This window comes from Thermobia domestica, chromosome 16, assembly GCF_964235325.1.
Source record: "Thermobia domestica chromosome 16, izTheDome1.hap1.1, whole genome shotgun sequence".
Taxonomy (NCBI): Eukaryota; Metazoa; Arthropoda; class Insecta; order Zygentoma; family Lepismatidae; genus Thermobia; species Thermobia domestica.
Window position 1 is genome coordinate 109,316,020 of NC_137469.1, and position 25,087 is coordinate 109,341,106.

The 25,087-nt window shown below is 35.3% G+C and overlaps 1 protein-coding gene across 5 annotated transcripts in view; it reads right to left on the reverse strand.

Annotated features, from left to right (window-relative positions):
- RhoGAP93B (MyTH4 and RhoGAP_KIAA1688 domain-containing protein RhoGAP93B) overlaps positions 1-25,087 on the reverse strand; it is a 338,924-nt gene that overhangs the window by 64,010 nt on the left and 249,827 nt on the right. For 4 of the 5 annotated variants that reach the window (XM_081742933.1, XM_081742929.1, XM_081742934.1 and 1 more), the window contains exons 4-5: positions 16,334-16,435; positions 2,219-2,473 (exon numbers count right to left, since the gene is read on the reverse strand). In XM_081742933.1, coding sequence (XP_081599059.1) covers positions 2,219-2,473; positions 16,334-16,435 — 357 coding nt within the window. The remainder of the gene's footprint in view (positions 1-2,218; positions 2,474-16,333; positions 16,436-25,087) is intronic. The other variant, XM_081742932.1, reaches the window with a different exon arrangement.

The following is a 25,087-nucleotide window of genomic DNA, read 5'->3' on the forward strand; positions in this document are numbered from 1 at the left end:
TGGAAGGGATCATATAAGCTTAAAGCCGAATCCAAACCGCTTCTCGACTTACATCCCCGAGAAATTGTCCTCCACTTGAACTCGGAACCGGGACTAATTGGCCACAAATGCGATGAGTCTGCCGACTCACTCACAAAGGACTCCTGATAAAAATACGTTGTACTGATCTTTACATACTTGTTAATAAAACTGTCAAGAGTAATTTCAGAAGGACAAAAAGATAAACAGTTGCACAAATGAAACCATTATACAGAATTATATATGGACAATTTCAAAATACTGCAGAGTACAGAAGACTAGTTCACTACTACCAAGTTAGTTCACTACGACTTTTATTAGTTCAAGTTAAATAAATACGACGACTTAATTTGCATATCAGTAAGAAAAGTGAATAAAGATACGAATTATTTAAGTTCACTTTGGTTCTGACTCATTTATACATAAATAGATACCAAAGATACTTCTGATTTCAATAAATGCCTCTCGTGGGTTTTGTATGACCCCCTCTCCCTCCAAAAAAGTACAGAATTTTTCTTTGATTGCAATTGTATTATAACAATAATAACAAAGTATAAAAAAAATCACGAAAGAAACATTCATAAAATAAAAAAGCTGCTTTTGTAGTATAATCTCTTTGAGTAATGAATGGGGAATTTAGGTCTGAATGTAATACGAATAATGTACGGGAGTGAAACGTGATAACCCACAAATGTATGCTCATCAAGATTTTACGAACTATATATATATTTAAAAAAAAGCTGGTTTACTACACCAAGGTTAAACCAGCCAACCCTGTTTGAAAGTATATTTCATTTAATTAGATTGTTTCGCTTGAGAAGCAAATCTTTTCAATAAACTCAAAAGGTTCTTCTTCGAAAATGGATTGTTTAAAAAACTACTATTATCAACATGAAATTTTTGTCAATGTGTGTTAACAATGTCAAGACCTAGGAACAATATTCAGTAGGGGTATCGTAATTAAAGTTTACACTCATAAATAAAATCGATGTTTAATATAATTTTTAAAACAATCTATAAAATTTTATGGATTTTTCAGTTCATGCTTTATACAGTTACTGGGTCATTAATTAACAATGTGTCCTTCAATTGTTATAAAACATACACAATATTTCATGTACATCATTATTTAATGAATTTTTAAACAAATACAATGCGATTGTTGGACAAATAATGTTGCAACTGCAGTGTTGTCTCTATGATACCATATCCTAAAAGGTGATGGTTTTGAATCTGTTGCTGAATAAATAACGATAAGTTTAATGTGTGAGGGAATACAGATTTTGACTGTATTTTTTTAAATATCTTAAGTTAAAAAAAATAAAAAATAATAATAACCAACTACCAAAAGAAGTTGTTGTTAACCAGAGACCTTGAGAGTTCATTACAAAAAACAACGTACAGCTTTGTTCATGATGCTCACCGATGATATTTTATAATCGATATTATGTTAAGTGTGAAATATTTGTGTTCTTTTCAAATTCCTCTAACATGGGTAAGTACAGTGTTTATGCATTCTCCTATATAGATAGCTAAAAATTGTTATTTATTAGTAAAATTTTATTATTGAATTTTTCTTGGTCGATCGTCGAACCTCAGTGAAATAACTTTCACGTTTTCAGACTGAAAATTTCCTTGTGTTTGTTTGAAGCTACAAGCATAAAACAATCACCATTACGATAATCTACAGGTATGTCAGAATGTAGGACCAGTATTCTGCCATATACCTTACTCTTTGTCTTGATAAATAAATAAATACTAAAATAAAATAAAATAAAACACTTTGTTTAAACACATGTTTTGAAATTTAGGGAAGTCATATTTAATATGCCCTAGAATTCCCTGTGAAGCGAAACTTTTTAGTCATGCTGTAGTTCAGAAATTATACGAGTTCTGACGTAGTGCTAGTAGCACGAATGAAAATGAATGATTCTGAGGTTCTTTGAATCAGATGTGAGCGTTCAGTCACTTGACGTTTAGCGTAGAAGATCGATGTTTCAAATTTAGATTTCTCCCTACAAATAATAATAATAATAATAATAATAATAATAATAATAATAATAATAATAATAAATAACAGCCTCCCTGCACCTCTGCCATGACGATCAAGCCGAATTATTAAATGTATCATAATCTTTACACTAAAGGCAGACAGTCGCAGAGTCAAAGTGAGAGAGAGAGATCGAAATGAAACTCTTACCTGAGAATGAGCAGTTCGATTATACCAATTGCCTTGGCTATTGTGACTTCCTCTTCGACTTTTCCTCACATCTCTCTCCCTTTCCCCGTTGACTCGATCCTCGTGGTGACCACAACTGGAATGGTGGTGATGATGTCGATGGTGATGATGGCCATGATGGCGGCGGCCTGGTCGAGGCGAACTGACTGGAGAAGTTTGCGTCTGAGAACTAACGGTCTTGTTCGAATTCTGCCGTGACGAAGTATCTAACTTTGCCTAAAGAATAGTAACATTCTCAATACACAATGACGAAAATGTAACAGCACGTGACTTAAAAATATAACTGATAATTTAAGAGGGTGAATGAAATGCACTCATAATTTTACAGGGTGAACAAAATGCAATGAAAAACTTAAAGAGGTGAACTGGTACATCTGAGCTAGTGAACGCAAGTCCAGGAACATTTCGTTTAGTTTTTAGATCTGGAATAATGCCCTTGGAGAGCTGAATCGAGAAAACATGAACGCATGGCTATTTTTTCTATTTATTATTTTTAGTTAACGTCCCACGTTTACGCTCCGAGACTGAGGGAGACGACAATAATTATGATGATAAACCAAATAGTGAAATGAAGAAAGTGCAAGGAAACGGAAAAACACCAAGAAAACCCACACACACAGTGTCTGTCAACCACTTGCCTTGTGAACTGTGTTTTGGGCCAGAGGCTTGGAATAAATATTTTGAAGGGACAGGTATATGCTTTTGTACATACTCGTCTATCAAGAGATACACATATACCTTAGTTTTTTCTGCTACTACTATCCAACTCATAACTGTTTTCGAGGAATACGCAAAGTGCAACACACTTTCGAAAGAAGGTAGCACAGGTACCTACATTTTTCCTTTATAATCAAATCAGTAAACTGCAGTAACCTCTTGTCCAGTGCCAATTTCCAGGAAACAAGTCAAGAGCTGATTCTATCAATACGATCTCCTTGTTTCAAGTTCATCTCACATTTCCCTGTTCGATTTATACATGTGTGCTTTCTCAAATCTCATGCAAACCCCCATTAGATCCTCTACTTCACATCACTCTGATCCCTGAACAATATGATACTTCCCACCCTGGTATTAACACGCTAAAACGTTGTCGAAACAGAAATCCATTACTTCCCCTATAGAAATGAGTATTGTTATCACTCACCTCCACGAGGTCGTGTTTTAAATATCCTTCTACTTCCTTTACCCTCCAAAGGTTTACTTTTTTACCGGCTTTCTATTTACAATTCTACACATCCCACACCCACTTTGCTCTATGTATTTGGTGATTTAATGTCTCTCTTCTGGGCCTAGAGCAGCATGAATAACAACGTGGAATACAAATCTCATAAACTCGCAACAAGAATCGAATTCGGCTTTTTAACGCTAAAGAGGCAACGTTATCCATGACGGATGAGAAAACGATATATCGTCTATCTCAAAAGTCTCGATTCAACTATACGCAGCGTATTCACTCATTAACTACATAAATATGATGTTAATAATAGAATTAGGGTTATCACAACTGACCTGGCTCAAAAAACCTATACCCTGTAACATCTTTATTCTTATGCATTTTTAAAGCTTATGTATATATATATATATATATATAGGGTGTATCAGACCACCCGTCCCAGGCATTTTTCTAAGCTCGTAGTGCACGTAAACACATCAAACAAAAAAGTAAATGACCAAATCATATGCGAAGAATCATTTGGTGATGCTTCCATATCCAGTGGCGTAGCGGAAATATTTCCACGGGGTGTCAACTTCAAAATTTCAAATGGAAAGTGGTATCAATTTCAATTTATTGGGAAGTATTATTGAAAAAGAAACAATTTTATAGGAAACAATTTTCGCTAAAGTCTACGGGTTGGCATCTACGAGTGTAATTTGTTGTTGAATTGCTACTATCAAGACCACCCGTCCCAGGCATTTTTCTTGGCTCGTAGTGCAACATCAAACAAAACACATCAACCAAAAAATATGGTGAACGGTTTCCCGATCGTGCTAAGCATTCGAGAAAAGTATTTTGGCGCTTGGCACTTCATGTGCAGAGGACTGGGCATGTTCAACCTCATCGCAACAAACATCAACAGATCAAACGCCGTGTTCAGGATAATCGGTCTCCCGACATCCTTGCTGCAGTCCATATGGATACCCAAATATCGACAAGACAATTAGCCACGGATGCTGCTATGAGCCACATGACTGTTTGGAGGATTCTGCATAATAACTCGTTGCATCCTTGCCATGTTCACCTGCATCAGGAACTCCGAGAACAAGATTTCCATAACCGTCTGGAGTTTTGTCAGTGGAGAGCGCCATTAACCCCTGTTTTCACCAGAACATTCTGTGGACGGATGAGGCAACCTTCAAGAGTAATGGAGATGTCAACATACACAACGCTCACTACTGGTCCAGTGTGAATCCTCACAGGGTACATGAAGTTAACAACCAACATATCTGGATGCTTAACGTCTGATGTGGTGTAATGGGAGGCCAAATAATCGGTCCCTATTTCTTCGAAAGTACTTCGACAGGGGTAGAGTACGCTAATTTTTTGTCACATGTTCTTTGTGAGTTCTTGGAAGATATCCCACTAGCAACTCGTGAAATGATGTGGCTACAACAATCGGTTGCACTGCTCATTTTGCAAGAGTTGCCAGACAAAACTGTTGAGCGTTTATTTCCAAACAGGTGGATCAGAAGAGGAGGCCCGGTTTCCTGGCCAGCTCGTTCTCCGGACCTGACTCCGCTTGATTTTTCCTTTTGGGGATGTGTCAAGGAGCTGGTTTACCAAGAGCGTCCTACTACAAGAAAGGACATGATGGAGAGGATCCGTAATGTCTGCCGTGCACTAAGTCCAAATGAAGTGTTAAGAGCAGTCAAGAATGTCCCGGTACGCATTCACATGTGCATCTCAAGTGCTGGACGATCCTTTGAACATTTATTGTGAGTTTATTTTGTCCAAGTATGATATTTTGGGAAGAATGTACAGAATTTGCAGTTCATGTTATATATTGTATTTATTATCTTCACTTTATTTGTACTATTCTTGAACAATTATTTGTACAATTATTGTAAAAAGTGATTTTTATTGAAACGCTTTCATAAGTTAGGTAACCCGTTAAGAAGCCCGGGAGAGTGGCAATAACTTCATAACTTTTAAATGTTAATTTTTGTTTTATGTTTTATTGCTGATAGTTTAGATCAAATTTGTTTCATACGTAGTTTAAATTAAAACCCATGAGTGTTTTTTCTTTGTTTTTCTATTTTGAATTGGTTCCGACCCCGCAATTTAAACTATACTGTCCTGCAATATTGTTTTGATATGTTGATACGTACAACAGATATGTCATAACGTTTGACACTGAATGATATAAAGAGTTTTCAACAACAATGCTATTTGATAGAACATGTGTTATCTGGTGTTCTTTTAAAGTAACTGCCATTACGAGGGGCATACTGAAAGTCGTGAGCAACATCATTGATTACCCTAATGAACTACTTCCTATATAACTAATGGGAATTAACTTTTTCCCACATTGCAACGAACGTGATTCTGCGACACTATCGGCTAGAGTTGTAACTAACTGTATCGTCTGCTACTGGCAGTAGCTAAGTGCATCATTGGCTAATTCTATCACACTCAGGCGCTCTGAATGATTTGATTCGTTCTTGTTTTTAATAGTTCGTAGTACCCAACTTCCTTAAGTGGTGGTGCCACGGAAGAGCAGCTGAAACCTCTTATACTATATAATTACTCTATGAGCAACATGTTTTCACAACCGTAATTTTTAGTTGTAAGTAAAACCAAGTATATCATCTCAATCTACAGACATTTCTTTCTTTCTTTCCAGACGTTGACGCTGTTTTTTGTTAGCACGTAACCACAGGCAAGATTTCCAAAATGGCCTGCAGCGATGTTTCGTTTCGACACCGTGCTGTGTTTGAATTCCTTGTTAAAGAGGACAATCTGCCTCTGAAATTTACCGCAGACTGCAACGTGCCTATGGAGATGCGTGCATGGGTGCCAGCAGTGTTAGGAGACGGGTAAAACATTTTAAGGATGGAAAGACGATTATCGAACATTAGCCACGCAGCACGCATTCTCCAAGTGCCTAAACGAAACGCAACAAGGTAAAGGTTGATGAGCTGATTAGTGGAGATAGGGGTAAAACTTATCACTGTGAATGATATTGCTGCAAAACTTGGTGTTGAACATAGTGCGGTGCAAGAAATCATTCACAGGTTAGATTATCGGAAGGTTTTCGCCCGTTGGGTCCCACGGTTATTAACCGAGGACTACAGACGTCAGGGACTAACCATTGCCCAAACCCTCCTTCAGAGATTTTGATATGAAGGTGATGACCCTTTGACGGGTATTGTGACTGGAGATAAAAACTGGTTCCATTATTATGAACCTGAAACAAAACGATACAGTATGGAATGGCACCACTTGATTTCACCACCGAAGAAAGCCAAGAGAGTCCAATCGATAGGAAAAGTTATAGGGAGCGTCTTCTGGGATGCACAGGGTTGCAATCTGGTTCACTTTCTTGAGCCTGGACAAACCATAAATTCTGGCCGCTACATCCAGACAGACACTTTTGAAGCTCCGTCGTGCCTTGCGTGATAAGCGCCCTGGAAAGAAGATCATTCTTAAATAGGATAATGCGCGTTCGCATATTTTACGTGCCATGATTGAGCAGATCAGGAGATTTGGGTGGTAAACACTTCCACATCCTCCCTACAGCCCCGGCATGGCACCCTCCGACTACTATTTTTTCGGTTTTGTGAAGGAAGAGATGCGAGGCTATCGATAAAGGCATTGGAGGATATTCGTCAAGCGTACGTCAGTGTCTATGGGCAGCTGGAACGGAATTCTATTGCAAGGGTACTTTCAAACTTGGAGAACGATGGGGAAAATGTGCGCAAAAGAACGGAGACTATGTAGAAAAGGAAAGGAAAGATCTATAGATCTATTTGGTTTCACTTACAAATAAATATCACGGTTGTGAAAAAATATTGCTTACGACTTTCAGTGCGCCCTTCGTAAAGCTTTTGTTCTGTAGTTACAATTAAACAATAAATAAGACATAGATGCAAAATTGTAAAATTTAACGAAAAGCGTTTCCTCTAAAGTTCTTTCTTTTTCAATAATACTTCCAAACAAATTGAAATTGATACCACTTTCCATTTGAAATTTTGAAGTTGAGACCCCGTGAAAATATTTCCGCTACGCCACTGAATATAGAAGTATCACCATTTGATTTTCCACATACGATTTGGTCATTCAATTTCTTGTTTGAAGTATCTGCGTGCACTACGAGCCGAGAAAAATGCCTGGGACGGGTGGTCTTGATAGTAGCAATTCAACAACAAATAACACTCGTAGATGCCAAACCGCAGACTTTAGAGAATATTGTTTCCTATAAAAGTTGTTTCTTTTTCAATAATACTTTCAAAGAAATTGACATTGATACCACTTTCCATTTGAAATTTTGAAGCTGACACCCTGTGGAAATATTTCCGCTACGCCACTGGATATGGAAGTATCACCATTTGATTCTCAACATACAATTTGGAACTTCTAAGTCACTTGAAAAAAAAAATGGTTAGATTAAGTGTGACCTATCTCGATTTACGTCTGGAGAACAAATTTTAAGAAGCATTTGGAATGCTAGTATCAGAAATAACTTTATAATCACTACCTAGAAAAAACAAGAATAAATTGCAACAATGTTCTTCGGTAACATCCTCAAATACTATCACGAAATGCTTTCGTCCGTTAAGCATGAAAAAAAAAAAAAAATCAAAAATTCAAACCTACTTTTCTGCGTTTAGAAATTGTGCCCATTTTTTAAATTATTACGATTAGATTCCTTCGATTCTCACTGTCTCCAACATACTAATATCTACAAAATTTATATTACGAGTACTTCAAACATTTAACTGACCCCCCCCCCCCAAAAAAAAAACTCCGATCCAATCACGATAACTCACTTCCCTACTTTACACTATTCTCCCACTTTTCTTTTGGTGGTCCAGACGTATTTTTCCTGGGGTTTCCCAACAATAACGCTTTCTAAGACAAGTGTCTTTTCCATACGAGCAACATACGCAAGTATTTTTAGCTTCTTGATTTTGTTCATTTAACAACATATCCCACGCTTTTCGTTCCTGAAGTGTCTTTCAAATCAGAATAATGAAAACTTCTTAATGTTGTTGCTCCATTTGGTGTAAAGAAAAACCTCTAAGTTTATCATCATACTTTGTTTACACCCTGTGTACCTTGTCAATAAATTATTAACTGGCCAATAAAAAGGCATTATGACCACGTTTGATTTTGTTAGAAACACACAACAATGTACTGCTCATACAAGGTATTCGGACACAATACCAAAAGCATTAGGAAATGAATCCACATACGGAAACTGGAAATATAAATAAATAAATATGACTGAAACATTCAGCTTTAGATGAGTACTAGTTAAATTCCACGGGATAAAATAATAACAAAGCGAGAAGCGCAAGTCATCCGTGTTGATAAAGTACGATATGTTGTACTTACGACGTACAATAAGATGTCTCTTTTCAGTTATAACCAGTGGTCGAAGTGAGACGGTATGCAACGGTATGCCATAGGTTTCTGAATGATGAAGGCATACCGCCTCTGGTTTTTCAGTGATCAAGACATATCGTCACTGGAGAGTAGATGCTAAATACCTTTAATAAATCCATCTTTATACACAGTAATTGACAAACAGCTTTGCACATAAAAAGATTTTATTTCTTCTATAGAAATAATTTCTAAGTTGACAACACCAACATTTTTGTTACCTTTCTCCTACCTTTTGTTTTTAAAATAAGGTGTCTTCAAAGAAGTTCATCTAGTGTATAGTTTGACGTGCCACATTCAATTGTGCCCTATATATGTGTGTGGTCATGTTTTGAGCATGGGCGGATTTAGGGGTTGTCTGCTGTAGGGCGGATCTTCCGGGGATTTGTAATATCCCTCAGTCGAGTGGGAGTCCGAGAGTTTTCCCGCAGGATATTGTTAATATAAAAACTCGTTTTTTGAGCATTTCGTGCATAATTTTCTATATTAAGGGGATATTTTTTTAAATTTTCTTTTCAGAAAGTTATTGGTAGGGAACCAAAGTTTCTCCATGCCCCCCCTCCCCCCCGTAACTACAGAGACGATCTCCAAAGTTTTCAGTCATTATACAGATAGAAATGCAATCTTTTAGGCAACATACCTTCACTGTATTTCAATATTAAGATAGCTGGTATGTCGAGTCAAAATCATAATAAAACATACCGTCTGTTTTTTGTTTTTTTTTCCCACTTCGAACACTGGTTATAACCCACCGAAAGTTGGTAAGCGCGATATAAAACGAGTCATAATTTGAGAAAGAAACCTCGGGTTATGGTCGGTAAAAGAAAATAGTGGTTATTTTGCGCCTAAATTCAATTTACCAATGGATATGAAGTGAGTGCTAGTTTCCAGTACTTGACTTATCACTTTTAGTTTGTAGAGGACCTCATGAATTTCCCTCTATGAAAAATGAATTCGGACCCACTGCATTTAATGCGCTTCCATAAAGATCGAGCCAGAAAAAACGAAAACACAAAAGCGAATGAACCAACTACTCAACTACATGAGGATTCAGTCTAACATGAAATTTAATCAATATTTCGTAGAAAAGCACACACAATAAGACGAAGTTCTACAAAAGAACACGATTTGTCAGTCGAGTTTTAGTCGGATGATCTGTGGTCAATGCAGTGAGTAGCATCGCCACTATGAAGATTTTAATGTCCGAGTTCACTACTTTCTCATTCAGTTCTTTTATTGGATTCAGTTTTTCTCTTTTATTTTATGCACAGTAGGAAAAGAGAAGTTTTGGTTAAATTTAATTATGAGCAAAGGAAGTTCATATCTCCAAACCTAAAACACTTGAGAATACAAATTTTAATAATTTACATAAAACTAAGTCTTCTCGATGTCAAAGAAAACTGAAATCAAATTAATCCACTTTTGTTGAAGTTGTTGATAAGGATTAAGCAAAAGGGAAGAATATACTTTGTTCGCAACTATAATGTGATAATAATACCACTCCTAGATGATCACTGAAATCTTTTAGAACTCTTAATCATATTTACGTTCCTCCCATACGTGTCTTCGTTTTTCCCCTGGTTATAGCTTTGCTACTAAAATCTAATTCAGGCAGACTATTGTTTTATCATGATTTCGAATTTTAATTTTCAAAATATCAAGCTCACCAACAATTACATTATTATTTGAGTTGAGTTGAATTTGAGTTTTACGTCCCATTCAGCAGCGAGGCTATATGAGACGTGGACCTACTGATTAATGTGGAATCCGAACTACATGAGCTCCCGCCAAGAATCGAACCCGGGTCTCCCACGCCCGCCTACATTATTATTTGTATGTATCATAGTTCATTCTTTTGAAGTCAAGGTTCAGGGATCATGTTGTACTGTGAAATTAAGGTTTAACAATCTTTTGAATATATTCTGTAAAGAATCCTTATTAGCATTACTAAAGGCTATTAACTGAATTGACAAATTCTAATAATTTTGTTTTCGTAGTAAGGAACGTTTCTCTACCTTGGTATATAGCAAAATTTCCATCTCCAGTTGGGAATTTAAATTCCCAGCAAGTTAATTAACGAACCAGCATTCTTGATTTGAAAGCAATACAATGGCTGAAGTGTTTTAGACATGTGAATAAATGTTTTCAATTGAGTAAATGAATGTTAATATTCTGTTATAAACAATTAGTATTTCAGGTATTCTTCTATAGAAATAAACATGGCTGGAATCTAAAAATTTCGTATATAAACCTCGATCCTCATCCCAAATCCTTGCATTATTTGTTCTGAAATCTGCTACATTTAGCAAACTACGTCCATAATTTATTTCCTACAACGAATTATTTATTAGTCTTCTACGTTTTGGTTACGAATTTTCGGTTTCTACGGAGATTTTTTTTTTGTTTAATTTTCACCGACTTGACAATTCTGGATTTTTAAAAATATACATATTCTAGAATCTTAACATTGGCATAATTACAGAATTGAGGATAGTTTGTTTATTTCGGTTGGAAAGCATCCAGGTGCAATGACCGGAAAAGCAGTCTCGTGATCACTTCTTTAACATAAGGAACCAAGAGATCTAGCAAAAATGCAAAAATCCTTTATTGCAGTCCAAGGAGATTATTCTGTTGAATCAGAAGTTGTGGTGGTGGACTTATTTATTTCTAACATGAAAATGATTCGTTCTTTAAACTGAGAATATCTTTTAATGGAAAACTGCAGAAAACTTGTACAATCCGCGGCAAAAAACCTGCAACATGAGGATGTAAGTTTATTGTGACACTACACCTAACAGCACAGGGAATGAACATAACGTCTAAGTGGTACGAATCATGCCAGGATAAACCTCGGCCTCCTCCCGTGCACACTTATTTTGGAGCAAAAGACTTCGTCATTTCACAATAAACTTATATGCTCATGTTGCAGGTTTTTTTGCCGCGGATTGTACATATTTTGAGCACATTCCCTTATTCATTATCTGTCGTAGTTATTTTTCTATAACATAGTTAAAAATTCCGAACGTTTCTTCAACTTCATTCAAAACCTCTTAAAATCTGATTTTATTCTCAAGCATAATTATTTGGTTACACTTTATTATATCTCGCATTCCGATTTTCCTTATAGAATGTTATTTAAGTAGTAATTAATCAGTTTTAAAATCATCTAATGAAGCTCATTTCGACCCTTTATATTTTAGAAATGATTTATTAGCCTTCTTTATTTTTAAATCCTATACAGCAATTCTGGATTAATTTAAAGCATGATGCATTTATTAAACAAAGCACAGATGTTCTTTAAGTGTTGCAACTTGCGAACCAAAGCTCATTGGAACAATATTTTTAGTACAGATACCCAACAACAACCTTTAAATATTGATGGAATGAAGCAACTCATGTACGGGACTTGGCCAACTGAAACCCGTTCACGGAATACAGCGAGGCTAAGCGTGGAACAATTCAAATAATGTTTTACTAATTATGTTGCATCAAGACTAGTTAAAAATTTCTAACAGTAATTATCTGCACATGTTTAGAATGTTTCCAGGGATAACAATTGAATCATGACTTGCACCTTTAGATATCTCTTCAGAAATGCACCCTTATCCAATTTCTAAGTACGTGCAACTGTCAATCTGCGAAAATGTTAACATGGACGAAGTTGTGTAGAAGGATACACTTTCAAGACTATTCTCGGGACTGAGCCAAAATATCTTGTGGAAGTCAGAAAACAACAGATAAGCCGTATCTACGCTAAATGCTTGTAGTATTAGAGAATGATCCTTCGTTAGCGAAGGAAGCAATTTGCGTTAATAAAAGCAGCAGCATTCTTCTCGGTGGAATTCAGTATGAGCATTGGCACTGTTTGTGCGATACTGAAGGAATGTGGATATCACAACGCCTGCGTCCAATGAGTTCCCAAATTCATGGGATATTCGATTGAGCAACTGATTCGTTAAGAGTTTATGAGGGTCGCTGCTGCAGACAGTCTGGTGTCACCACTTTGAACGAGTGGAAAATCGTCTGACATGTAGTGGAAACATACCTTGATGCACATAATACCTTATGTAAATATGGACGCATATTGCATAACTTCATTAACTACAGTAAATACATTAAGTACTGTAGTGGATGATTAAGTAAATCTAATATGTTTTGATATGTATTTTAAAGAACTGAACAGCTTTCGAAAATCCAGGGAGGGACAATTGTTAGTCTCGGTGCTGAAAGCGACGAACTCAAATCCAACCACAATCAATCCATCGTAAAGGCAGTTATTAGTTTTCCAGAAAATGAGATAAATTTCATTTGAACATCTCTGTAGAAAAATAAAAATAGTTTTTATTTTCCTCTTTCTCCAAAGAACACTACTGCAGATAGCACTCTATCTGGTCTCTCGTATACAGAAACGTTATTTGAATGTCACTATAACTGAACAATGTCAAAGATATTTTATTGGTTCTCTAAACCCATAAAAAACTGATACTTCTTAACGGTCAGAATTTTAAACAATTTCACACTACTAATCCCCTGCATATTTTTTTTCGGCGTAATATAAACTTGAAACACAAAGTGTGTCTATATTTTCTTATGAAATACTGTAAATATATTTTCTACCTCTTCGACGTATTTCTAATATCTGTAATATAAATAGTATATTACAAACAGTTAAAACATAATTTGTGTTAAAAACTCATTTTACTCCACCTGATATTGTATGCTTTATTTGCATTTTAAAGGGGCATATGTGGAGGAAGGGCCATGCATGAACAACTACTTACTTCACCACTCATTCAAGATGGGAGGGAATGTGTGTAAAGTGTTACATAAAAAACAACAAATAAGCAAGTGCAAAATACAGCAAACGTGCAAAATATAATACAAAAAAGTGCCAACGTTAAATGATCTATTATTACTTACATAATACGTGCAATTGCCTACATTTCACTTTGAAATAGGTTACAGTAAACATACAACATAAATGTGTTGTAACTACTTATGAGTGTGAATTAGCATGATTGATTTATAAATTGCTGTTGTGAAATGGAGTTAATCAAGCAGTCCATACCAAAATCGATGCAAGTTACTGACGTAGTAATTTATATCTCAGGTTTTAACAAAAGCTAAAACTTCGCAATGGTTTTCATACACCTACTTCCTATTCCAATTATACTGGGCTACAAACGAATAAACTTATTCGCAAATAAACGTTCATCTGTCGTTCCTATTTCTTTGAAATTAATAGAGAATTTTAAAACATTTGCGAAACGCTGTCTTCTAAGCAACTGAGTATTTCGCTGATATCTGTTACAAAGAAACGGACTTTGAAAGTTCAGACCTGATGCAATAACATACGCTCATCGCCAAATGAAATATCGCACTCAGAAGCAGCCATCGATTAAGAATCACATTTTGTACAATCATAAGACTAACGATTCAAATGTTACAATATAAAGACAAACAGTTTCATCGAGTAAAACACATTCTAGTCTCTTTACAGTGTGCCGAACCACCACTATTGTAGATACATGTCCAGTAAAGTACTACATGACTGAAACGTCAACAGTTATCTTGGGAAAGATAGTCCTTTTTATATTACTACTGCTTCCCTAAATCCTACATAGTCGTTAATAAAGCTGTGGCCCTGCTGCTACGAACTGGCTTTATTCTTACGTTAAATAAGCCATAAAAACCACGCCAGGAATCTGAAATCATAGATCCAGAAGGCCTATTGGCTCCCCTTCATCCCAATTATGCTTGTTTCTGGCATTGCTAATGTAGCTTGTCTTGGCAATAAAAATTGTATTTGTACCGCCAAGGACGATTGTCTATGTTCAGATGAAAAGTAGTTGTTACATTCAGTGCCCAGATGAACGATCTCGCATATCTACACTGTTTTCACTGACAACGATCACCCTGTCTCTTATAGTATTTCGTTTCTCGTAACTCAGTTAGATATTCACAGTGCGTTGGATAAGTCGTCACGCCAGACTGTAAAAATACCGATTTACACACTCCAACCGTGCTTTGCTTGTGTTAAACGAGTTTTGTTTTATGGCCACTTACTTACTGCAAGTAGCTATACAAATGTTGCCTTGTGGAAGTTATCAGTTAGCAATCGCATCCCAATCGTAATTAATGTTACATTCAAACATTTTAGGGCATTCTAGGTGCGCTACTTATTATGATGATAAGTGCATATATGGTACAACGTGCAAAATTACAAGATTTGCAGCTAACTTTGTGGTAGAAGTACTCAATTTTGAACACCAACTTAGGCTACACATTACGCGGACTCAAAATGACTTCTATTGAAAACTTCTTCATCAATATTTAACTGACGAATAAGCTTTATCTTGTTAGTTTCTTTCCTGCCAAAACTGTTATTACAAATATTGCTGAGATATTAAATTTTCAGTCATTTCTACTACTATTATTTTAAAAGGAACATGCTATAGAAATAGTACATTTTTTAATATTCAATCACCATGAGAAACAGCAACGAAAGAAGTTTATCAAAATTTAAACTTAAATTGCACAAACTGAATTGATTTCAGTAAAATTCCAAAAATTAAGATACTAGAAATAACATGAATTTCGCATATTCTCATTACTGGCTATTTTTTGAAATGTAAACCACATTATAGTAAACACTCTCCGAAAACTACCGAATGATAAAACAAAATTTTTCACTGTATAATATGTTACATACCTACTAGATGCTTATTTAGTATTTTTACAAACAGAAAAAATGTAACTTTTAAGCTTGATCTTAATAGTTACTAGTAACGCGGTAAATCTTTACTTTCCATTATTTATTTCTATATTAACCAACTAACGAAAGTATCCGCTAGGAATATTTTCTTCCCTTTGACGGAAATGAGAAATCCCTCAATTACTAACGCAAGAACATTTTAAAATCAATTTTGAACAATTATCTAAAGCAATATCGTAAATAAAATATGGATTTGCTCTCAACTACATATAGAAAATATTGAAGGTACCAAATTTAGTTCTCCACTTTATGTTTAAACCATAATCCAGACTTGCAAATCCCCGTATGCAATTAGCCAATTCTTAACGTACTCAATTATAATATTGTACTTTCTGATACATTATGACGTAAACTTTGCTAGTATATTTTTTCTATCAATACTTAAAATAAAATTAGTAAATAAATGATAAATTACTTTACAATTATTTTACTGACATGCTTAAAATTTACAAACTTTAATAAATTAATGATACTAAATTCAATATCAACCAATATTGTTAATGTAACAAAACAAAATTAGTATAAATAATGCTGTTATTCAGTTAGTTAAAGCAATTAAGAGAAAAAGAAAGACACAGCATGTGATCTCTGTATAGTTTGGTTACCTCTACGTTGTTACTATAGATTGTGAGACAAATACACTACACTAGAAGGTGAATGTTGGGTGAAGCATTGTAGTATCAGGCAATGTCCTTACCACCACAGATCGGGATGGGGTCTGAGTGCCTACCGACTCCTTCTTCACTGGTGGCCTAGGTTCTTCCGCCTCCTCTTTTACTTCGGTATTTTGTTTAAGTGTCTGGAAAAAGAGCAAGAAAAATATCTCACTACTCAATGAACTGTTAGAAAAATGTACACATATAGTCATAATCAGAAGTAATTTTGTTCATACTGTTTTGAGTGTTCTGCGAAAAACCCTCATTGGGCGTTCAAGCCCTCATGGTGCAAACTGTGAAGGCAGATGTGCGGATTATGGTGTGAGGTATGTTTACACGGCAAGAACTAGGTTCCTTCGTCGTTGTAGACGAACGTCTGACTTGTTTCCAGTATCGCGATCTCCTGAGATTCTGGGTACATTCCACCATTTTTATCTCCCCTCCCTCCCTCACGGTGACAATATCTTCCAAACAATGACGCACCCAGCTCTCGAGACATCTCCATCTTACATTATAATCAGCTTTGCCGACCACCGGATGACTACTGTCGTCTCACTGCATTCCTGCCAAATCGGATTGTTATTGTACGAAAGGCGAAATGAAAACCTGCACGCTATGGTCATAATTCGGAGATCTGTGTAACTTTTAGTAAGTTCAGTCAGATGTTAAATCTTTAGTTTAACATCACGTAGTTGTAATTTGTAGCCCAACCAGACTTCGAGATTATAATACAACTTTAGTTTATGATACAATTAAAAGCACATGTGTGAAAATATTAGGTTTAAGTGCCTATATTAACAGCTACCGCCGAAAAGTCTCAGCACAATAAATCGAATAACGACACAATTAAGAAATCGACTCGGAGGCTCATCATTGGACCACTGTATGAGGATTTCTGTTGAAAGAGTTAAGGTTTCAAGTGGAGAATTTTTAATTCAGGTCTTCGAATGGAATGCACTCAAAAGAAAAAGAAGGATTTGTTTGGTTTAAATAACGAATACTTTTGCAAAAATATTATATGATTTAATACATATTATTAAATCCTTTTAAAAATTCTCTCCTATATAAATAATCTGATATTAAATTTAATAGGAGGGGGTCTATTAGAAATTTGCAATAAAAGATAGATAACCATATTAAGTTCTCTAAGTAATAAGTTGCAAATAGCTTTGTGAATGATTAGTCTAATTCAAATTACTATTAAAAAATGCTACTTTGAATACAAGCTTTATGTATTAGGCTTAGCTCAAGATTTCTTTGGTGTCTACTATTCATTTAGAGAAATACCGAGTGAATTAAAACAAACGAACAAAAAAGTGCAGTCTTAAAATCACGATAAATAAGACCTTGTTCTGCCCTAGAAAGAAACAGTTCTGATTCTAAATAACCCTGTGCAGCTTAAGTGTAGAAAACGATGTACCCACTACCATAATGCTTTCAAGAGGCACGATAAATTTCAGTTACAAGTACTTTGTTAAAGCAACGTCAAAGGAGAAAGAGCAACAAAAAAATATGTCAAGGATGTCAAAGGAGAAAGAGGAAGAGTGGCCTAATGAATAACTACAAAGCGTGTTAATATCAATTAAAATTTCCGTAGAAAAAATACACTTGCATGTGAACTTGACACAAAATCAACTTAAGGACCCAGAAGAGTTTAAATTCCAGTTTTCGTTACATTACGCGTATTACTTTCATTACACGTAAGTTCTGAATTCCCTAGCAAATCAATATACTTGCCAATCTCTTGTCGGTTAATGTTCTCACCTAGGATGTGGAAGACCCGGCTAAGACCAAGTGGAAGTACGTATGGCTGGGATTACTCACATCCTCAGGCTCGGTGATAAAATTACACAACATGTAACAAGCCAATTAACTGTATCTTTAAAAGCTGCTTACCATGATATTTATGCAAATTTATTCAAGTTTCAATTTTTTTAAATGAAATTATTTACTAATTTATTATTATTATTATTATTATTATTATTATTATTATTATTATTATTATTATTATTATTATTATTATTATTATGACCAGTGGTGGTTTTCAAGGGAAGTTATATTGGTATAAACGGTATTGTCTCGCTACGAGCTAAGGGACCTCCTAACAGACATCCCCTTGTCAGTCATGATTAAAACGAGATGTTGTTTTCTTTTTCTTTGTTTAAATACAAATATTTAGTTACCAACTACTTAAAATATCTCAATTATCTTTCGTCCAATGTCCCTAAAATATTATTAATGCACTTGCATCATGATTCTTTCTCTAAGGACACCCGCGATCGGGAAGAAATGAATTAGTATTACTCCACCCACAACAACAACAACAATGAGCTGGGTCCTGTAATCCAGTTCCTAACGGCAAGATAGTTTTGGTGGAGAATGGCGCATATTGTGAAAGTTGATCTTCCATGATGATACGTAAACTACACATGCGCCGGATTCAAGTTCGGTCGGCGTTTATATTAGCAAAACACAAAATTCAAACTGAAAAATAAACTGAACAGCTAAGATCGTTAATAGCACCTAGCAACACAAATGTGTATAAAACAACGATTAAGTTGTCTATGGTAGGAAAATTTTAACAAATGATCATATTGAGCCCTACACTTTCGCTGACGATTGAGCTAATGATCGAGAGGGAGTCAACTAAAAGTTTGAACTAGTTAAGTAGTAATAAGCAGACAAAAATGCTTCAACAACCTATTCCTTAGGCATGTTTGTATAAGTCGTTTGGTCGGCCTGAGCCTGCAGAAACAAACACCGAAACAATTCTCCAACAATGAAGCCCAACCAAGAAGTCATCTCAAGATGTAAAGGAACTGTGTTTAAAATCTGTACGTAAACCCGAGATCTTGTCACTCTCCCCATTTTACTTTTCACTCTAGTCATTACATTTTTTAAAGTCTGTTTTATTTCGCATACTAAGCAACACCCTTTACCTTTTTCCACCAAAGCCCTAGTAGAAAAATGTCAACTCATTTCCCTATGCTTCTTTTGAGTTTTGACAAGATACAAAGCCGGCATTCGCACTAGGTACATAGTACCACATTTAGTCTTCGACGTTATTAGAGTCACGCTAGTGGATCTTATAAGATTGTAACATTAGTATGTACGTTAGGGTACATGACAATTCTTGAACGAAAGTGAATTTGTTACTGGAGTCAATTCGTAAACATATTTATGGGTAACGGTGACTATCCCATTCATTTATAAATGTACGCGCGTAATCCTCTTTACTGTCCTAGCAGCGTTTTATTCGAGCATACAGATGTTAAAAAAGAAAACATTTCTAAGCGATATGAGGCCAATGATACAACAAACTGTCATGAAACAATAAAAAATAAAATGAAATCATTTAGTTTAACGTTCCACAATTATGTCCTTTCGGCTAATAACATGGGAGACATGATTATGGCAAGTGAATGATGATGAAAGAATTGGTGGAATGAGAATGTGGTAGGAGATAGTCATCCCGAGAAAACATACGGACATAATGTCCACCACAAACTTGTTTGTCCGCGGATCGAGACTGGGATTCCATTCAGCAGAGGTAAGCACTCTACCACTGAGCCACTATGCTCCATGAAACAATAAAAACAGAGCTGATTCGGATCTTTAAAAAATCTACAGGAAGGGAGGGTAACAAAAAAAGTGATAAAAAGATAAGATGGAATATAAATTATAACAGTTGAACCAGATCCTCCCTTCGTTTTGGATCAGAAGCTTAGTATTACGAAGCTATTTGCAGCCAACACAAACACTCCGGCATAGTGTTAAAACATTCAAATAACAATGAAATGTCACGTTAAGATCTAACTTCCCTAACGCTATATCATATCGTACTAAATTTCACGTTCTCCCATCTTCCGCTCTAAGAATGAAAATAACAAATATCAGGAAGCTATTTTGGTTTCTTCAAATGAAAATAAAGGAAAACTTACAAAACAAATACATGCAGAAACTTCATCTTTAAAAAAAAAAAAAAAAAAAAAAAACTATATAAATATCGAATACAGTTTAATTTTGGGAGAATTGTAACTCGTAGTTGGTGTGTTGGATTAGAATTTAGCCTCCCTTTCAACATCTATAGTCACGGATGTAATGCTAGAATTTTTGACAGGTATACTCTCGACAGTTTCCAAAATCACAGCGTATATCCACCCTCGCGTACGCTCGTTCTTGCATAAATTTAAGGTAGGTATACGCTGGACTATAAAAATATTAGATGGATATATGCGATATACTCCTGTATATGCCCCCATTACATCCTTGCCTACAACATAAGCTCCCGTCAAGAATCGATCCCGAGTTTTCTGCAAAGACGCGTACGCTCAGTAATGATTTCAATTCCTCCTGGGGGATTTTCAATACACTCGGGAGCGGCTCTTATATTTCTAAACTAAAAAGCAGGGACACCCTATGAAAATTTACAGTATATTCATAGTTGTGCACTTACTTCTTGCTTAAACTTCAGAATCAATTTAATGTTTAAATGCAGCGGCCCTGAATTCAATTCCCAGTGGAAACACTTGGTCGTAAATGTCTAAAAATCCTTTTAGGCTAACCACCTCTGGTTTTCATTCATACCAGGCAAATGTCGAGAGTACTTCACATAAAAAGGTCCCAGCTACTTCTTTCCTTTCCCACTTCCCCGGGTACTCTGATCGCCGAGAGATCACCCCTCATACGTGATGAGCTAAAACGGCCATAGATAATGAAATACCAGAAATATAATTTCTAATTCTAATCACAAGTGAGAAATGAGCCACCGTTTTGACATTTGTCGTGTAACACACGGTGCTCATATTGAATGCACACCATAATTACTAACAATAAATTGTAAACTTTTCTTGATCAAGTAACGTTCGAATCATGTTTCTATCATTTGTAGTTTGGAAGGAATAAATGTTTGAAATCTGTTCTTTCTTTTTGAATAACCCTGTATTTCCAGTATATTCAATATAAATATCAGCAAAATTCCTTTACCTAATAAATTGATTTTTTAAAGTTCTTTAGGAATAATCGCACTTTCGGTGATTTCAGGTTTGTAATTGTTTTACCATCAAAAGAATGTTTTATTTTTAATAAATTTAGTTAACCTTGATTCTTTTAAATACAATGATTTTTTAACATTTTTAAAGAGCCTCCCAACTCCCCTCACAGCTCTCCACTCCACCCAATGCTTTAAATGTCCAATTACAAAATGTATTCAACTTGGGCTTTGGAAAAAATTTACAATCTCAATGGATACAAAATTGTTTCTAAGACTATTAAAACAATTACAAAAAAGTATTGTTGACAAATTATCAGTTTCATTATTTTTTCAGTATGTGGATCAAAATTCCCGTACATTTCCAGTATTTCCAGTATCAAAATTAAATTCCAGTATAATTCAAGTATTTCCAGTATCAGTAGATACCTTGATCTATAGCTCCTGGTTGCAACAGAGGAATAGGATCAAAGATAGAACCTGTTCCTCGGAATCCATATCAAAAAACCATTACTAACTATCTCTTACTGTTTTTGTATTTGGAGATTTAGGCCGGTCAATGAAGGGTCGAATAAGGGGAAAAAAATGGTGGAAAGCTGGAACAAATTTTATTTCCTTTATGTAAGTGTCCGTAACAACATACTAATTTTCCACCACTCTACCACCCCGGATTTGGCAGCCATGGCATCTTGGAAAAATGGCGCCAAAAATTAGTGTTTTGTAAATATCTCACATGGTAAGCATTTTATAGCAAAACATGTTATTACAAAAAATACTCTACATTAAATTCTCTACAAGAAATGTTCTCTTCATTTTTTCTCTAGGATTCACCGTTTAGATGTTATAGGCGTGGCAAATTACGCATTTTTCTTTCAGTATTGCTTTTTAGCAGAACTTTTTAACGAAAATTTTCTGATACTATTTTGTCTTCGTGATTTTTAAATATGAAATATAAATTAATATATTTTCATTCATTGCAGGTGTGACTAAGGATAAGTAATGAGGTCTATTAGATCATCTATGTTCAAGATGTCAGCATAAAAATGTTTTATCTGTGAGATACTTCTTGGTGATGGTGTTACATGTATAGTAAAAGAAAAGGGACTGAAAACATTAGTAGACTGCAGTATTAAAGTGAAAGATGGAAATGAATGCCAACTTAAGGGACTGAGAAGTGTTACACTTCGTGAAAAGTGTAGAAGAGTTTATACAAAAGCAAGAAATAGCAAAGCGTTGCTATCACAACATACTTCATTACCTACGTCGATAACCCTTAGGTCAGTAGTACTAAGATTTAATTTTCAAGAAGCCTGCCTGTTTTGTAGACAATGTACATCAGATGAATTTTTAAAGAGCCAAAATCTTGTGAGTGAACGTAAGAATGTACATCACGTCGACACGCATTCAAGTTAAAGAATCTATTATGGAAGCAGCCGACAGAAAAAATTACGACTGGGCAAAGAAGTTAGTATTAGGACTGGCAATGTTCATGATTTAGTTGCTGCTGAAGCCAGATACCATTTCTCATGCATGAAAAAGTTCTACAAGATTTCTTCTGGAATGAAACGTGGTAGTTCAAAAGATGTTTCAGATGCCATGGCTTATACTTTCAACTTCCTTGAAGCTAAAAGGAAGAGTGCCAAGTTTCATTTAGTGAAATTTTTCAAGATTATAATGATGCACTACCAACTGAAAAAGCAATAAGAAATAAACTGAAAGAAAATTACTCAGAAGATATTATATCAACAAACAAAGAATGCAGGGTGCAGAAGAATCGAAACTTGAAAGAGAGCTGCCTCAGCATATTGTGCACACAATCCTAATGAAGAGAGAACATTAAGAAGATGCTTAATACCATACTCCTGATTAAGATGCACCGCAAGTCCTACTTGCGATGAGGATAAAATATATTTTTGTGTAGCTGCTGCAGTTATGACGTGAGAAATTGTTATACTTTTTCTTTCCCATTTTGTGCTATTTCCTGTCTTGTTTTTCAAGATAGTAGTGTACAGAAGGCATTTTAAGGTCCCAGGAATCAATCAATTAACGTCATTCAAAGATTATCTGCTGATGGCTAATCATCAGTTCATAAACCTAGGATTTGATATTTTCAGCAATTATTTGCCCGGCTGTCATTATGATTCTCAACTTCTCTTCGTCCATATACTCACCCTTTTGACGACCATACCATGCATCCATGAGAATTTTATGCCCTGTATCACGGAAGCAAACTATGGGCTTTATGTTTTTGGTTGTTGATATAATAATATCTTCTGAGTAATTTTCTTTCAGTTTAGTTCTTATTGTTTTTTTTTTTTTTTTTTTTTTTTTTTTTCCCCAGTTGGCAGTGCATCATTAGAATCTGGAAAATTTTCACTGAATGAAAATTGGCACTCTTCCTTGTTAGCTTCCATAACAATCTTTAAATGATTTCGACACGATGTACACTCTCATGTTCACTCACAAGTTATTTACTCTGTCTCTTTAAAAAATCATCTGATGTGCATTGTCTACAAAACAGGCAGGCTTCTTGAAAATTAAATCTTAGTACTACTGACCTAAGGGTTATCGACGTAGGTAATGAAGTACGTTGTAACAGCAACGCTTTGCTACTTCTTGCTTTTGTGTAAACTTTTCTACACTTTTCACGAAGTGTAACACTTCTCAGTCCCTTAAGTTGGCATTCATTTCCATCTTTCGCTTTAATACTGCAGTCTACTAATGTTTCAGTCCCTTTTCTTTTACTATACATGTAACACCATCACCAAGAAGTATCTTACAGATAAAACATTTTTAAGCTGACATCTTGAACATAGATGATCTAATAGACCTGATTACTTATCCTTAGTCACACCTGCAATGAATGAAAATACATTAATTTATATTTCATATTTAAAAATCACGAAGACAAAATAGTATCAGAAAACTTTGGTTAAAGTTCTGTGGATTATTTTTTGTAATAACATGTTTTGCTCTAAAATGCTTACCATGTGAGATATTTACAAAAAACTAATTTTTGGCGCCATTTTTCCAAGATGCCATGGCTGCCAAATCCGGGGTGGTATAGTGGTGCAAAATTAGTTTGTTGTTACGGACACTTATATAAAGAAAATAAAATTTGTTCCAGCTTTCCACCATTTTTTCCTTATTCGACCCTAAATCATCCCTTATTGACTGGCCTAAATAACATTAAAACCGGAACCTGTCACTTCCGGTTGCAACAAAGAAATAAAATTAGAGGTGGAACATATTCTTGGTACTGAATCCATATAAAAGTACTGCTTGTCCCTAGCTACCTTTTATTTTTAAGTGATCAGTGTTGTAACCTAAAAATCATAATTTTCACCACTTCCGGTTTCAATACATAGATGGAATCCGAGCCCAAATTCATTCCTGGGACGCTGAATGTGTTTAAAACAGCTTTTTAAATATCCTTTACAGTCTTTGCTCTATGGAAATAAGTACTGAAACCAGAAGTACTAGTATATTCCGATTACTTCCGGTATTGATAATGTTGCAAGCCGAATCGATTGCTGAAAACCGCCTGTCGCTATTCCCGTTTTTTACTATGATCAACGTTAAAACCGGAAAATACTTGATTTCTACTATTTCTGGTTTTTGAACAGAGAGTTAATGGAGAAAATAAAATCTATTCTTGGGGCGCAGAATCAATTGCAAAAACCGTTTCTCGATATCTCTAAGTTTTCTGTATATGAAAGTATTAAAATCGGAGATACTAGTATATTTCAACTACTACTGTTTTCAGCAGAGTATTGGGGATGGTGATGATATGTTCTCTTAAGAT